The sequence below is a fragment of the Meleagris gallopavo genome, chromosome 4, assembly GCF_000146605.3.
Source record: "Meleagris gallopavo isolate NT-WF06-2002-E0010 breed Aviagen turkey brand Nicholas breeding stock chromosome 4, Turkey_5.1, whole genome shotgun sequence".
Taxonomy (NCBI): Eukaryota; Metazoa; Chordata; class Aves; order Galliformes; family Phasianidae; genus Meleagris; species Meleagris gallopavo.
Window position 1 is genome coordinate 16,161,170 of NC_015014.2, and position 18,107 is coordinate 16,179,276.

Genomic DNA, 18,107 nt, shown 5'->3' on the forward strand with positions numbered 1-18,107 from the left:
CCCTGCTTCTGCTGACTACACTATATTTGATACATCCACGATGCTTTTGGCCTTCTTGGCTACCTGGGCACACTGCTGGCTCATGTTCAACTAACATCCGCAGATCCTCTTCCTCTGTGATAACCACGCCACAACATGCCGATAGGTTGAAGTGATACTATACACTTTGGCGAAAAGCTATTTTTCATTTTGGGAAAGAAGAAAAATAAATGCTAGTTGGCTGCTCGCCTTTGTATTAGTACTATGGAGGTTAAAAGACAAAAGCAAGGAAGAAAACCAAGTCCGAAACAGCTGTGGTTATTGACAGTAGATGTAGTTCTGGCACATGGACATCTCGAGATTCGGCTTATAGCTCAAAGTTCATTCACACAAAGAAAACTTCTGGTCTTGAACAACAAATGAAAACCAACAAATGAAAAACTAAATAAAGCTGAGGGAATAGGAGGCTTGAAAAATCACTTTGCTAAGGACTTATGTCCTAGATGTGGTCCAGCAGTTGTTCTTATAATGATATATCAAATTTGTTATTCAAAAAACATAATTTTAGCACATTATGGTCTAGATATATTTAGTTTTTACTAGTAATATTAGTCCCAATGAAGGTTTTATTTTAAACTTCATGGTTAAGAATGTCTGAAAGAACTACTGATTTTCATGGCATCTCTTCATCCTTACTGATTGTGTTGTATTCAGCATAAAATAGCTGGTAGTACAAAATGAAGCCTGTCCATATGCAGACATGAGTTGCTTAAACAGGTACACCTGAATCATTTCCCCACCTAATGAAGTTAGTTACCTATTTGTATCTAGTCATTTACTTTAAATATTTCTATGATACTATGTAAAGTGATGCGTCCTCTGTTCCAGGTCAATTAAACTTCAAATAATTGTCCTTATGTCCCCCACACTGAACACCACTAACACATAGTGGCCCACATAGTAATACCTGTTGCTAGCTGTAGTTTACATAAAAAAGTGCATGTTCTCTTAACATATGTGCAAATGCATCCATCTTAAAAATGCAATTTATATGTTCCTTTCTGTAATACTAGGACAGCTTTGTTGGAAGTTTACTCGGAGCAGTACTGGAAGAATTGAGCAACAGAAAGCTCAGTATAATACTTAATACTGCTAAACAAACATCAGCATGGGTGTTCAAATCTCTTTTTCAGCAGTAATATGAAATGTTGGCATGAAGTATAGGACAGACAACAGAAGATATCTAGAAATAAACATGGACCCTGTATTACAAACTTACATATTAACTCCAGGGGAACAGTAGTGTTCTTGCTAACGCTGCACAATGCTGCAGGGGAAAATTCCAGGTAGCTTTCAAGATGCAACAGACCTTTGTCTGGCAAAGTGCAAAGTTTTGCACTTGGGCCGGAGGAATCCCAGGCATCCATACAGACTGGAAGGAGCAGTCCTTGAGAGCAGCCCTGGGAGAAGGATCTGGGGGTCTGGATAGATGAAAAGCTTAACGTGAACCAGCAGTGTGCCCTTGCAGCTCGGAAGGCAAATGGTATCCTGGGCTCCATCAGAAGCGGGGTGGCCAGCAGGGACAGGGAGGTGATTGTCTCCCTCTACTCTGCTCTTGTGAGGCCCCATCTGGAGTACTGTGTCCAGGTCTGGAGCCCCCAGTACAAGAAAGACAGGGAGCTGTTGGAGAGGGTCCAGAGGAGGGCCATGAAGATGATCAGGGGACTGGAGCACCTCCCCTGTGAAGACAGGCTGAGGGAGCTGGGCTTGTTCAGACTGGAGAAAAGAAGGCTGTGGGATGACCTCATTGCAACCTTTCAGTACCTAAAGGGAGCCTACAAAGAGGAGGGGAATCAACTCTTTGAAAGGGTTGATAACAGCAGGACGAGGGGAAATGGTTTTAAGTTGAGGGAGGGAAGATTTAGGTTGGATGTCAGGGGGAAGTTCTTTACAGAGAGAGTGGTGAGGTGCTGGAACAGGCTGCCCAGAGAGGTTGTGGATGCCCCGTCCCTGGAGGTGTTCAAGGCCAGATTGGATGGGGCCCTGGGCAGCCTGGTTTAGTATTAAATGGGGAGGTTGGTGGCCCTCATGTGGCAGGGGGGTTGGAGATTCATGATGCTTGATGTCCCTTCCAACCCTGGCCCTTCTGTGATTCTGTGATTCTGGTCTGCTTTTCTGATAATCTGGTTTTCAACTACTATCCTCTTCAAGATCCCATTTAATTCCTAGTTGCAGAGTTGGAAAAGCGAAAAGTAGAGTCATCCAATTTTTATGTGGTTATTCATGGAGAACAGACTGCTCTTTTTAAGAGTAAAATGCATTGTATTGACATTTTTCTTATTAAAATTACTTGAAAACATTTTATGCCTAGGCACATTATTCGATTTAAAAATTCAAGATCAGAAACAAAGTAATTTTTTTTTTGCTTTTGTAAAACTTCCAGAAAACTGAAAATTGAATTATTCACACAACTCCCAGCAGGAATAATATAGCATTGTGAAAAAAAAAAGAAAAGTAGAGTGAAAGACTTGAGTAGGAAGTACAAGAAGACCTCGCCCTGAGGTAGCAGGTTACTTGCTACTAAAAGCAGCGAGTTGTGAGGCAGATGATGACATCTGACTACACACTGAGAATAAGCATGTGCATTGAAACCTAGCCACGAAGGAGAGAAACTTATTAAAAGCAACACCCTTCTTTTCACTGACACTGCAAGCTAGAACAGACGGCAGCAGCAGGAGAGCTCCTGGAATAGCCAGTCTGGAAATCCATTCACTTTGCAGTCTTTTAGAGATAAGCTACTCAAGTTCTTCAATTCCCTCTTCCCCTCAACCTCCAGTAGTCCCCATCTGGGGAATCCTGAAGATTAAGATTTATAATTACTAGAACCTCTTGTAGGGTTTTGTTTCCGCTTCTGCAACACTCTTGCATTAACACAATTTTAAGGCTCTGCAGTCTCTTCTCCATCGTAATCCACCTGACCAAACGTTGTCTGCACTGGAGGTATATATTCATATTCACATATATTTTGAAAAGCATTTTACTGAACTAATGCAATTAGCATTGAAGTTGTATGGAACAGGAGCAGTTAAAATCAGAAAAATGAGAGGAGATGATAGAAAGAAAATTAGGAAAGAAGGAAGGACAACAAGTAGTCGTTGCCAGAAACTAAAAAAAGCCAATTCATTTCAACACTGTATTTGATGTGAAGTTAGTAAGTATTTAAATTTTAAGTTCACAGAAGGGAATACTACTTAACCGGAGCATTTTTAGCATATGTATAGACAGGGCAACTACTGCTGTAGTATCTTTGCTGCATTTGATAGTGACAAAAATAAGGTACTTCAGCATATTGCATGATATTATTTAGTCTCAGTGAAATTTCTGTCTAAATATGATTAAAATGAATGAAATAGAAGAACACTGTTTACCCTGAACTTCAGGAGAGTGAACTTACGTCTGTTAAAGGAGTTATTGGATGACATCTCTTGGGAAGCTTTTCTTAGGGGCATAGGAATAGAACAGAGCTGGTAACTTTTCTAGAACACCCTTTTGAGAGCACAAGCGCTTTCCATCCCCCAGCAGAAGAAATCAAGCAAAGAATGCAGGATACCAGCATGGCTGAGCAAGTCAGACTGAGGAAAAAAAAGGAAAAGTATGAGCAGTGGAAGTGTGGGTAACCTGGGAAGAAAATAAGGATGCCAACTGGGCATGCAGAGAAGGGATCAGGAAAGCCAAGGCACAGATGAAACTAAACTTGATGGCGGATGTGAAAAATAACAAGAAGAGATTCTATCAGTATACTGAACAGAAGAGACAGGCAAAGGAGAGTGTACCTCCTCTCATAAAAGAGAAGGGAGAACTGGCTTCAACAGACATGGAGAAGGCTGCAGCAATTATTGAGTTCTTCGCCTCAGTCTTCACTAGCAGTTGGGCTTCCCACGCCTCTTGTGTCCCTGAACCTCTAGGTAGAAGTCAGGAAAGCAAAATCCCTCCCACTGCAAAAGGAGAGCAAGTTCAAAACGGCTTCATGAGGCCTTATGTATAAAAATCTATCGGCTGGACAACATGCATCCCAGGGTCCTGAAGGAACTGGCTGATGTAGTCGCCAGGCTAGTTTCTATCATATTTGAAAAATCAGGGCTGTCAGGATAAGTCCCCACTGACTGGAAAAAAGGCAGCATCACTCCCACTTTTAAGAAAGGGTGAAAGGAAGATTCCAGGAACTACTGGCCGGTGAGCCTCACTGTGCCTGGGAAGATCATGGAGTTGACCCTCCAGAGGATATTTATCCAGCTCTTAAATAATTGCCTGTAACAGCTAAAAATACTTCTCTACATTCTGTATTAAAGATGGTCTAGCAAAGAAACTGAGAGACTGACTGAAATGTTAGCAGGCAGTTATTTGTTTGAGCAGGCAGAAACTATTCACCGTAAATTATATGGAGTTCAGCTCTGTTCTATGCTCTTCCCCAGCTCCCTGTTAAAAAACAAAAAGTATTGAAATGGGCTGTTTTAGATTATATTATTTTCTCCTGCGGAAATGTATCACTTTGCACTCAGTCTTACACTTAATATTTCTTTGAAACCTTTCATTAAATATTCTGCAAAAGTATTTTCCATTTTATACCATGCCCAGGGACTTAGTGAAACTTCACAATTCTACCTGTGTCTGATCTTCTAAATTACTGACTAATCATTATAGACCTCACAACAAGGAGACTAGAGCATAACAAAGAGAATACTCTTGGAATTATGTCAGTGTAAATGAGACTTCATTGCAAAAAATATTAAGTATCAGCAACATGCAAATGTTTACATATCTATTTGGCAGTTTTTTGTGTGTCCTGATGAACAGCAGTACCCTCAGGAAACCAGAATGAAAGCTATCAAATCAAGTGCTCAAATCATCCTTTTTGGTGCTTGAGCAGCCTTCCTTTTGGATGTTACCTTAAGTGTATGTTGAGAAACTTGGGATGAGATGAGGTCTTACATAACATAAAAGCGTCTTTTTCAGTTTGCTTGATACTGCTGTATTGTCTGAATGACATTGTTCCACCCTGGTCCTACATATATTGTGAGATTCAAATACATTGCTTTCACACTCTTACCTTCTCTAAGAATTCAGAAGTCAATTAAAATTGGAGATGCTGTTTATCTGTATCTTCGTGCTGATCATTATATTTTACCAATATATAATTTTTTATATAAAATTAAAGACTAGATTCACTTGTGTTCCTTATGCCATTCCAAGGTGAGAAGCACAGTATACCCTTAAACATTTATCTCTGTCCCTGAAGGATTGGCAGACCGTAGACTACCCTAAGTAAGCTGCTATCTCATCTTTGTAAGGGGATTTAAAACTAAAATTCTCTAATTTGAGCGAGAATGCAAACTCAGCCCTAACTGGGTGAATTATTACTGTACAATACAAACCTGCTGTGCTTTTGAACAAACAGTAGCAAAAAAAGAAGTACAGCTATAGGGGTAGACGATGACATATTAGTGCGATGCCTTGAACTCCTTGTTTGTAATTTGATAAGGAAATTTACGTAAAACTTTATCTGTTTGGATGCTGGAAGGTTCAACCTTTTCAGGATAAAAAGGTTCAGAGGAAAACATAATAAACAAATAATATCAAATTCATTTTTGGCAAGGACACTCCAAGTTTTGTAATCTTCAGGCCAAATGGAAATCTACAGTTGCCAGCTCTACGGTTAATATTTTACAGAAGCAGTCAGTAAAAGGTATATAAGAAAATGATTTCCCTTCAATCGTCCTAGCATTTTTGAATAATTTAGCCTACATCATAATCTGCAGCCATGAAGTGGGTAACATTAATTTCATTCATTTTCCTCTTCAGTTCAGCAACATCCAGGAATCTGCAAAGAGTTGCTCGTGACGCAGGTAAAAAAATCCTAATAAATTGCCCTTATTTTCTTTGTTATACTGACTTAATGACTTTGATGCAATTTGATGAAAAGATTGACTTGAAAATAAACTGAATGAGGAAATCTTGAGGGGTAGGTAGAGCACTCCGGACAATTACGTAATAGAGTAAGTTTTGTGATGTGTCTCTTTGTACCGCAAAGTGAATTATATGATCAGATGTTGATCATTCACATTCTGTTACCTTCCAGCACTGAGCAAGCAGATGTGCAGATTTTTTTGAATGACAGTATGTCACTGAACTCCTCACCAATGTCAGCTAATGGTTTTCATGCAAATAGGTCAAAGATTTTAAAATCTAGATATCCGTCTCAGCGGAAAGGAAAGCCCAGCTAAAAATCTACTGTGTTGTTTTTCCCCATGTTATTAAATTTTATGGCTTAGTCAAACAAGAATTTCCATAGGCAGACATAGAAAATTTTTCACTAATGTTTTTAACTTTAGATTGAAACATGAAAATACACAAATTTAACAAAACTGAGTTTTCAGGAACTGGCTAAAAATGCCAGTGAACAACAGCAAAATTACAATTTTTAGCACTGAAATCCTTATTATCAAATCAGGTCTACTGATGATTCTTCATTTTTGGAAACATTTTCCTTTAGTTCAGGTAAAGGAATTCTTCCTCGTACTTTTTAAGTGCTCCTGAATGGCATTTCTAGAACAAATGACTGTCCTATTGTAGTAGCTCATTTATTACTGTGGCCATCTGCTTCAGTTTCTTTTTGGAAAGCCTTCTTACTATGAGCAAGGTATAACCACAGCATATATTTATTACCATCAGGACCCAATGAAAGGTCTCACCTATTTTCCTTTTAGATTAGCACAGATGGTATGCCTTAAGTGAAACAAGAGTATGAATCTGCCCAGTTAATAATTTTCTGTTTGAAGAAAGAAAAATCTATTAATGCTTACTCTAATCCAATTGATGCTCCATTCCTTTATTTGTAGAGTATGCATGACCATGTTTTGGTTATGCAAAGCATATTTGCTAACCCTTAAGTTGCAGCAGCCATTTTGAATATTTGATTTATGAATATAATTACAGAAGCGGATATTGTATTAAAACCCCCAAAATTATACACTTGCATGACTCTCGAGAGTCTGCAGGTATCTGCAGATAAATGATCATCTGAGACAGCAAAGAATTTGAGATGGCCTGAAGAAACCTTTAGATTGACATTCCTTGAAAAGTTGTACAGCTTACATGGGACACTGTATCCAAACATGGGAACTTCACTAGTGCTCAGCATTAATTTGGTCTGTTCCAAAATAATGATTTTACTCCCTTAAACGCAAGAGCTGTGTTCATGCTGCACGCTTGTGAAAACCTGGCCTGAAGTGGACAGAATGTATTCTTTAAAGGGGGTCATGCTTGTAACAGTAAGCATCACTGCTTATTGGTTTTGTTTTGTTTTTCCCTAGAGCACAAGAGTGAAATTGCCCATCGCTACAATGATTTGAAGGAAGAGACATTTAAGGCAGTGTAAGTGAATGCTCAGCTTACATCTTTTGATTGTTTTCCATCTCTATTAATATTGGACATGGATAAAAAAGGGAAACTAAAACACACTGAATGTCTTTTCATACAAAGCCTACAGATATTTTATGACCTGCAAAAGTCATGATGACTTTCTTGTTCTCTGGGAATACCATCCCATGCAAACCTTATTAGGAAACTTGCGTTCCTCATGTGAAAAGAAAATACGTGTGAATAAGACAGTTTTGGTAACCTTTGGATGGAGAGAAAATGTTCTGGACTATTATATTACAAAAACAAAAACAAAAAACAGCAACAACAAAAAAACCTCAAACCCAAAACTTCTGGCAGGTATTCTGAAACAATTCAATCATTTTCTTCTGGAACAGATTTTGGGAATGGCAAAATAGGTACGTTCTGGCAGAAAGTTATGAATGGCAAACTAGTTCTTTCAGGAACATAACCATTTTTAAAAGAAGACATCCTGCAGATCATCACTTGTACCAATGGCAAAAAGAGCAGTACAAATATACTGGCACAAAATCATCAGAAAATAAAAATCACAGTTTTTTCCTTGATGATACTAATCTATTATTCAAAACATTCATTACTGGGAGTAAAGGTCAAAAACATTTTTCAGAAAGGAAATGAGAAGACCAAGAATACAAGATCCATTACTATGATCTTCTTGCTGCTCTGTTTAAGTATATATGCAAATTGTTTGAAGAAATAATTTTGTTATTTATGTTTCTTATCTCCATATTGCAAAATGTGCTTTCTGTTTCAGTGCCATGATCACATTTGCCCAGTATCTCCAGAGGTGTTCTTATGATGGACTGTCTAAGCTTGTGAAGGATGTTGTTGATCTGGCACAAAAATGTGTGGCCAATGAAGATGCTCCTGAATGCTCAAAATCACTGGTAGGCAGTGAATCCTTTGGTACTGTGTTTCACCTCGTTCTATGCAGCTACCTCATCCTCACTCTGATACATATACTTTATCCTTTTGGGTGTTCCTGTTGTCATCAGCCAATGCCAATCAGATTTTTGTTCTGAAGAAAAGAACTTGTTTTTCCTGGGTTATGAAGTTCTGTCCTTCAGAAATGCCACAATAATCAGTGGAGCAATACTTTGGAGCCCCAAAAGCAGACTTCAATACATTAAGTTTAGCATTGTCCACAAATAAATGTTATTTATTTGCTGACTGCAAAACATGTGATGCTAAGAATTGTAGCAACCAAAGCATGTGGGTTTTCACATGAGGTATCTTGAAAAGATATCTGTGATAATTTAACATACTCTGGTAAAACTTTTTGAAAAAAACTGCTAAGATCAGGTATCAAAAGATGTCTACAAGTACATAAGATCCCTAAATACCTAGCAGGTTCAGCCAGGTCCTTAAGAAAGTTAGGTGCTAGTGCTCTTCCCAGCTCCTATGTTCAAAGCAAACATCATGACTACATTAATTCTCCCTAAAGGCTTCCCAAGGTTATTGTCAAGTAGAACATCAAACCCTGCTTCAATTAATCTGAATTCATTAGTCAGATTACAAGAAAAAATAGACCACTGTCTTGCATGCACTATTTAATTATAACTAAAATAAATATATTTTCAGTAAACCATTCTAATAAACCATTCTAACTGTTTTTATACTAGACTACATAAAACAAAACTTTGTGAAATTGTATTGAAAGAAATGGATTATTCTGGTTTACGGTCTAAAAATTTTCTGGTAAAAACTTACTTTTTTTATCTGGGCTTTCTCTTACAGATAGATAGAAAGATCCTTACATTTTCTACATAATGTCTTTCTAGCAACAATTCTGACTCTCGTCATCTCCTTTATAGCCTTCCATTATCCTTGATGAAATCTGCCAAGTGGAAAAGCTCCGTGACTCATATGGCGCAATGGCTGACTGCTGTAGCAAAGCTGATCCTGAAAGAAATGAGTGTTTCCTGTCATTTAAAGTTTCCCAACCAGACTTCATTCAGCCATACCAAAGACCAGCTTCTGATGTGATATGCAAGGAATACCAGGACAACAGAGTGTCATTACTGGGACAGTAAGAAAAACGCTGATGTTGCGTTGTTTAAGTGTTTAGCTAAGGGATCTCCAGGGTCTAGTGAGCATGTGGGCATGAAAAAGTTGTAAACATGCAATTGAATATCTACCTGCACAAAACAGCTGCTCAGTCATAAAATATCTGAAGTTCTGATCACACTTTTTTCAGTCTATGCTGGAGCAGGTTTTTCCATTCAAAATGGGCTTTAAGGGATCACATTTTATAAATCCTTGAGGATATTTTGCAAAAAATAAATTAAAAAAAAAACTTTCAGTTTTTCCAATATTAATGTAACAATTTACTTGCTCCAGTTTCCCACTACCTCTTTTCTAACTGGAAAGGGTATGAAGAAAGATAAGAGTAAAGAGAATAAAGATTAGCAATGAAATCCTGGGAAAATAGCCACATACTAATTTTTCATGCTCAAAATTAAAATTCTCAAATATTTGACAATGCATTTAAAACAAGCATATGTACATCAAAGAAAGTGGCTGAAGATACAAGGAGTTCATAATTCCATCACTGTTATGGAGTCCTACTTTGGAAATGCTGAGACTTATAGAAGCCATAAAAGATTCAAATCCATTTGCTGTTGCCACTGAAATACATAACTTATGTTTTCCTTTTTCTTATAGTTTCATCTATTCTGTTGCAAGAAGAAACCCCTACATGTATGCCCCTACAATCCTTAGTTTTGCTGCTGATTATGAACATGCACTTCAAAGCTGTTGCCAAGAGAGTGATGTTGGTGCTTGCCTGGATGCCAAGGTAGGTCATATTTTTCACTGTGTGTGAAAGCAAAGTAGCTGCTACATAAAGGTGAACTGTAGACAGAAGTTGTGCTAACCAAAGAGGCGCTAGAGAAAAACAGATCTCTCTCAACATGCAATTTCTACTCTCAACAGAAAGTTGTAGGAGAGATTCCTCCCCTATTCCTTGCACAAGCAATTGAAAGAGTGAGAAATGGGTGGAATGTTCCTGCTTATGCAAATTTTTGTATGAAGTACTTGTAGAGAAGGATTAATCATACGTTAACCCTATGATTATGATCAGATTACTTCTATATAGCTTTGCTTTTTAGAGAGCTGTAGACAAGATTTCATATTTACCATGAGTCAAATTTTCCCTTTGTCTATCTCAAAACTCCACCTCAGTGACTTCCACATGATGTATAGCAGGGTGCGGGGTGGAACTAGGTGACCTTAAAGGTCCCTTCCAACTCAAACCATTCTATGATTCTATGATTATTTGAATTGCACTGTGTCTTAAGACATAGTATATATGTCTATTAAGCTAGATGCTGGACTGTAAAGTAGTTAGAGTTGCCAAAAGAATCCCCTGTTTGCTTGGCTTTCTATAGGAGCTAAGTGGACAAGAATCTTTTGTGTTTCTGAAGTGGAATTTTTAGATTTGCCTTTTTCTCATTCCATTAAATGTCAGCCTAATGTGACACTGTGCCTCCTGTTACTACAGGAAACTGCCATGAGAGAAAAAGCCAAGAAAATAAGTGTGAAGCAGCAATATTCTTGTGGAATCCTCAAGAAGTTTGGAGACAGAGTTTTCCAAGCAGAGTAAGTTCCAGTGTTTTACAAAAAGAAGGCTTGTTGACTTAAATCTGCAACGACTCACAAGGAAAATACCAGCATATTTATTTTGCTTCTATATACTGACTTTGAAAATTGTAGTCATGGTACTTTCTTGCGTACTTTGGCCGAGAACTGTTGAGGTTAGGAAGTCAGTCTTTCCAGTCTACACCTACAGTGATTTCTTTTTCAATTTTTAGATATAAAATCTAGTTCAGATAAGATTTCTGCATGAAGAGTTGATGCAGAGTAGAACCTGTGAATGGTGAGCAATAGCAAAAAAAGGTCAGCCACACAAATTACAAAGAAATGAAATCATCCCTAGAATCAATACAAGAGATGTGGAGTTATCTGAGAGAATATCACTCAGAACCAGAGATTCTAGTGTGTTTAATCTTTTTTTTGCCAAAGTTACAATCCGTTCTGATGTCTGCAGCTTTTAGCAATAGGCACATAAGTAAATAACAAACTAAGCTGAGAGCAGTCAAATTTGACAGAATCACAATTCTTGGCTAAAGCACATTTTTAAGATTAAGAAAGACTTTTGCAGTTAAAAAATGAATTACCTGCTTTACCACAGAGAACTTCTTTAAATCTATGGACAACATACTAAAATCTGATATGTAAAATGTTTATAATTATCTAAAGGGAGGTGGGAAGCAAACTGATGAGGCCAGGCTCTTCTCAGTGGTGTGTAGTAAAACTTGAACATAGGAGGTTCCACATCAATAACATGGAGAAGAACCTCCATACAATAAAGGCACAGAGCACAGGAACAGATTGCCCAGAGGTTGTGAAATCTCCTTCTAAGGAGATATTCAAGACCCAACTGGATGCCTACCTGTTTGACCTATTATAGAGTACCTGCTTTAGCAGGGAGGTTGGATTCAATCACCTCTTGAGGTCCCTTCCAACTTCTGCAATTCTGTGATAAAATTTTCTAGAACTACCTGACGTAGCCAAGTTTTATTTAAAAGTTCAACTGATTATAAGTCTCCGCTTAGTAATATAGAGATGTTTTACAGCCATTCAAAATAGACAGGAAACAGTAGAGAGACAGCTTACATAGACAGCTCAGATCAGAAGTACAAATTACAAAGCCTTGTTTTCTAGACAGTTGAATCTAGGTGAGAACACTGCTGATCTACAGTATTATATCATTTGTGACTTGCAACTTCCTGTTCAATGTGGAGCTTTGAGTCAAGTGTATTCTTCTATTCTATCTAGAAAACTTGTTCGCCTAAGCCAAAAATACCCCAAGGCTCCATTCTCAGAGGTTGCTAAACTTGTACGTGAGAGTAAGGATGTCCACAAAGAGTGCTGTGAAGGGGACATGGTGGAGTGCATGGATGACATGGTAAGCGAAATATTCTTCAGAAAGTGCTTACGTACATGAAAAACAGTAGGAAGAAAATTTCATCAGCTATTCAGAGTCCAAGCAGCTTGTATTCAACACTGCCAAAAGGTTCCTCAGCCACTAGAAAACAGTTCAGATGGCTATTAATGGAAATAGATTCTTCTAAGTCTAGCTCTTTATGATCACGAGGACAAGGACTGGTTGCAGACACAGTAGCATAGGTATTTGGTTAAAATCAAAACATTTACTATGGGACTTGTTTGATGACATTTACTCCGATTCCACTGTAAACAGAGCAAAAGAAATCAGAGGCAAAAAGGCCAGAAATTCTTTGCAGCTCTGATGTGTATACTGCCATTAATCCAGCTTTCCTTTATTGCCAATAAATCCTGCAGGACAACTCAATCAGGAGGATTTGCAAAACTGCAGTAGTAATGTTACCTAAATATTGCCAGCCCAGCTGGAAATTAGACATACTTCTTAAACCTATAAACAGTTTGTGTCCTGGGCTGGCTTCATGAAATCCTAGAGCTTTTAATGTTTTGTTTTCTGTCAGAGCTGGCCATGTGACAGGATTGAAGAGATCAGTCAGTCACCCTTCTGACAATCTCAGTGGCTTTCACTGCCTTTCCAGAGCTTGTCTTCTCAAAGGTTCTAAAATCAGAGAGGGAACCTTATTCTCCCTCATGCCTGAGAACAACATGTTCTACATACACAGGAAATATCAGTCCCTCCAATTATTTCTTTTCCTATGGAGACAGCATTTGTTTAGGAAACTGCTCAATAAATAAGTAACCTGAATGAAAAGGAGGAGTCTGAAAGAGAGAAGAGTTGAATTAATCTGTCTTTAAATTATTATTTCATAGCTTGCCTGAGGCTATGTTTTAATTTTACAGGCAGAGATCATTAACAATATGTGCTCTAAACAAGATGTTTTCTCAAGTAAAATCAAAGGCTGCTGTGAGAAGCCTATTATGGAACGAAGCCAGTGTATTATGGAGGCAGAATTTGATGAGAAACCTGCAGATCTTCCCTCATTAGTTGAAAAATACATACAAGATAAGGAAGTGTGTAAAAGTTTTGAAGCAGGCCATGATGCGTTCATGTCAGAGTAAGTAGTCCCAACTTTACACATGCTTGTGTCTGAACACTCTTCTAAATTATCTGTTCTCATTTCTGGACCTTTTGCACCACAATGGGGAAAAAAAAAACAAAAAAAACAAAACCCTGTCCTCTTGGGTGTTTCAAGCGTGCATGAAGAAAAGAGGTTACAATTACCATATGGAAATCCAATGGGACAGATGTAATTTCAGTCCTAGTTTCTCATTCATGCTTTGTGACTGTTCCTCTTCAGCATTGCACTACTTATCAAAGCTGAATTGATCACTGCTTTTCCTTTATTCAGAGTTTCTGTTCAGGTCCACATGCATTATCTGCTTAACAAGTATTCTGTCCTAGGGAAGCTACTCTATTCCTCTTACATTTGTCCTGGTTGCAGTCAACAGAGTGGTCCAAAAAATTCTATGAAAAGGAAGTGTTCACCTTACACGATCTCATCTGAGGAATTGCCATTGTTTATTACTATGTTGTACTTGTGGAAAGCAGCATGATATTCAGGAGCTCTAATGCTGTCAGCTCATGTGTCTTTCAGATTTGTTTATGAATACTCACGAAGACACCCTGAGTTCTCCACGCAGCTGATTCTGAGAATTGCCAAAGGATATGAATCACTCCTGGAAAAGTGCTGCAAAACTGATAACCCTGCTGAGTGCTACGCAAATGCTGTAGGTGCAGTGTTTTGTCTGCATGTAATTAAAAAGCTTGCATGATACCTATCATGAAGCAATTTAATAAAAGAGCAGACAGAAAGCATTTTGAGAGACTGATTTCCAGGAGAAGTTAGTATTCTGATGGGACACAAAGTGGTCCAGATCCAATGACAACATTATAAAGTGATTTCAGCTTACAGAGGAACTCTATTGGTCACCCTCAAAACTTCAGACTAGTTTCACTCAATTTCCTGATGCCTCTGACTCTCAAAAGTGGTACTTCTTGTCCTAAGTAAGTTAATTAATAGCTAGTTGGCCAAATTAATCTGTTCTGTTAATACTGAGTAGCTAGTCACTGATTATGATAGAAACTTGCATGGCCAGCTCATATAGAAAATCCTAAGTTTTGGACTCCTGACCTTGAATTTAATCATCTACAAATCACAGCAGAAGTTGATTCACAGGCAGCTTTGGCCCAGCTACAGAAAGAGGATGTTCCCTCTCACAGCTGATTACCCTATATTTTAGAAATAGCCACCTGATTTTAAGAATAAAGATGACAAATCCCTAACGGAGGAGATCAGACAAATATTCTCTAAGAAGCAAATCCAATGGACAATTAAATTTCAAAAATCTTCCTGCCATTTTAATTACATTTCTGTTAGAACTGAATTCTCCTATGTGAATCAAGCCCCCTTACTCCAGAGGAACTCAAAACAAATAGCTGGCCTTGCAAAATGGGTATTTTAGAACTAGTAAGTTTTAGAAGGGTCCAAAAACTCTATCTGTACAATTGTTACCAGGATGTTCTCTACTGTTACTGATAAACTTATACTTGTTTACAGCAAGATCAACTGAACCAACATATCAAAGAAACGCAGGATGTTGTGAAGACAAACTGTGATCTTCTCAGTGCCCATGGCGAGCCAGACTTCCTCAAGTCGTAAGTACTTTCTGATAAGCACTTCTTCCATGTAAACTATTATTATTCTGGCTGCATTGGGAGTATGTATTCAGACTTTTCAGGTCTAGTTCAGTAGAGCATTCTTCAGATGTGAATGAATAGCCATTTTGTTGTGCTTTTTCAGCATCCTGATCCGCTACACGAAGAAAATGCCTCAAGTATCCACTGAAACCTTGCTTGAAATTGGAAAGAAAATGACAGCTATTGGTACTAAGTGCTGCCAGCTTTCTGAAGACAGACGCATGGCTTGTTCTGAGGGTTATGTGAGTACACTTGTTTATTTTCCTTATTTTTCACTGAGATTTCTTCTATTCTCAAAACCATTGAATTCTGATGAGGTAGTAAGCTGACACTGAATTTTCATAGCCCCGAAGCTAATTATCTACATAACAGAATTGAAAACTCACTCACTTTTAACAAAGTTAACCTAAATAGCTCCCTCAGATTGGAAGATTTGAAAATTTTAGCTGAACTTGGAAAGCAAAATTCAGTTGATTGGGTCCATAGGAACTCATGTTTGGAAAAGCTGAAGAGTCTCTTAAAAGAAAACTGTGCTTAACAGTTGTAACCAAATGGCCGGACTACAGATTAAGAAGTCCCAGACTCAAGAAACACACATTTCATTTCAAACTTTAAGATTATGCCATTTCTGAGCATGAGTTTAGTTTGGAGAGCTTCCACTTCTAGGCATCCTGTTTTGACACAAACAAACATCACACATTTCTTCTGTTATTATAGAAGGCTTAACATGTTTGCACTTCTTTCCTTTTCTTTTCAGCTGAGCATTGTGATTCATGATATGTGCAGGAGACAGGAGACCACACCTATAAATGACAACGTTTCACACTGCTGCAGTGACTCCTATGCTCACAGGAGACCATGTTTCACTGCCATGGGAGTAGATACCAAATATGTTCCTCCACCATTTAATCCTGATATGTTCAGCTTTGATGAAAAATTGTGCAGCGCTCCTGCTGAAGAACGAGAAGTAGGCCAGATGAAGTAAGCTAAAGGAAATACCTTGTAGAAGATATTTGAAGGAGTAACATGTTAGCAGGGGCAGAAGTATGCTGCAAAAACACTCACTTTTTGCCTAACTGGGACTTCACTGGTGGTAAAGAAAACCAGATGAAACTGTGTGTTTGTACTGACTGTGTCAGTGTATAACATCATGTAGTTGAGAAGAGGTAAAATAAGGTATTTTCTATGAAGTTAGGGTCTTAGATGACCAGTTTTGTGTAAGTCCATTACCAGTGCAAGTCTTAAGATGTACTTAGTTAAGGCAGTATACAGATCATTCCAGTAAGTTTGTTCCCATCTGTATTTGGAAAAAAAAAAACAACAAAAAAACCAGCAGATGGTGGTGGTAGACAGAGTTTGGAGACAAAAAACAGGCACAAGCTACCCTAGGCATGACAAAAAGCCCCTTAAATGAGATATACCTGCATGGAAAATGACATTTTTTAAACTGGAAGAAAAAAAAAACAAATGATAACAGATAGCATTAATTGTGTATTGTGGTTTTGTTTTCAGATTGCTTATCAACCTCATTAAACGCAAGCCCCAGATGACGGAAGAACAAATAAAGACAATTGCTGATGGTTTCACTGCCATGGTTGACAAGTGCTGCAAGCAGTCAGACATCAATACATGCTTTGGAGAAGAGGTATTTCCTATGTCCTTTTAAAAAATAAAAATTAAAAAAGTATACAGGGATCTGAAAACTCAGTAGGAAACCATCCAGGGATTCTGCAGTCTACAGTGGTTGGTTGTCTGTATGCATTCACAATTTGCCTGCAGAATTTAGAATACATCTTAACAGTACAGATAGTGGTTCAAGGACTATAACCTGTGACAATTTCATTTGGAAATGTTGTTTGGAAGTAATTTAGTCCAATCCTCCACTTAAAGCAGAGCAAACTTCTGGATTAGATAAGGTTGTTGAGAGACTTCTTTGAAAGAGCATATTACCTACAAGCCACAGTTGAAAATTATGTTTGTGTAGAATTTAAACCATATCTCTAGCATATGTAAACTGCCTTTTGTGCAACAGACACTGATGGAACACTAATGATTGCCAGTGAAGACTGCATCTGGGTCAGTTATAGAGATATCTAGAAAAAACAGACAGTGGTAGGGGGAATCCAGCTGATTATGTTCTATGAACAATCACTCCATTTTTTTCTGCTACGTGAACCACAAACACAGACGTTCATTCACTGTTTACTCTTCCCTACAGTAACCACAGGAGAAGCCTATCTGTAGGCTTGCTGATTAATTATATATATATATATATATATATATATATATATATATATATATATATATATATATTATATATTATGCTGATCCATATTGCTGATTAAGCTCAAAGCATTTGCAGGAAGTATGAAAGTCAGTTTCCAAAGAGCAATCTTTGTCATTGGAAGCATTAACAGATCTGTACTACTGGTATCTTAAACTACTTATTGAACCAATTATTTTTCACCTGTAACCAAATTATTGCATAAGCAGATTAGACTTTGAAAGAAACTACTTTGTAATTCACTCTAAAAGAGTATTTCCTACCTTCGCAAGATTGAAAAATATCCATCATACAAGAGTGCACAGCTTCTGAGGTTAGAAAATATTAGAATTATCTTTTGAGCCATAGCTCAGACTTGGGTTGAAATTCATAGAAGTTTCCACTCAAATGCTACCAATGATGCTGCCTTCGTTTCTCTTTCACAACTGTTGGTCCTCCTTTTTCTAGGGTGCCAACCTAATAGTCCAGAGCAGAGCCACATTAGGAATCGGTGTTTAAGACATGGTAGGTAACAGTATCTATCTCTTTCTCCTCATCCTTTTTCACCTATTTAACTGCTTCAAATTTAAATGATACTTTTTTTAAATTTATCTAGCTTCCATTTCACCATCATATGAAGAGTTGAAATATTACTAGAATGCTATTGGTTTACAAAATAACCCT

The 18,107-nt window shown here is 37.8% G+C and overlaps 1 protein-coding gene across 1 annotated transcript; it reads left to right on the forward strand.

Moving 5' to 3' along the window:
* Positions 1 to 5,745: 5,745 nt before the first annotated feature.
* On the forward strand, positions 5,746 to 17,960 carry ALB (albumin). Its single transcript, XM_010709648.3, has 14 exons — positions 5,746 to 5,882; positions 7,350 to 7,410; positions 8,192 to 8,324; positions 9,252 to 9,466; positions 10,102 to 10,234; positions 10,940 to 11,037; positions 12,277 to 12,406; positions 13,303 to 13,517; positions 14,058 to 14,190; positions 15,021 to 15,118; positions 15,264 to 15,402; positions 15,918 to 16,141; positions 16,673 to 16,805; positions 17,892 to 17,960. Exons 1-14 carry the CDS (start codon positions 5,798 to 5,800, stop codon positions 17,940 to 17,942), a joined length of 1,848 nt encoding a protein of 615 aa, XP_010707950.1. The 5' UTR covers positions 5,746 to 5,797; the 3' UTR covers positions 17,943 to 17,960.
* The last annotated feature ends 147 nt before the right edge of the window (positions 17,961 to 18,107 follow it).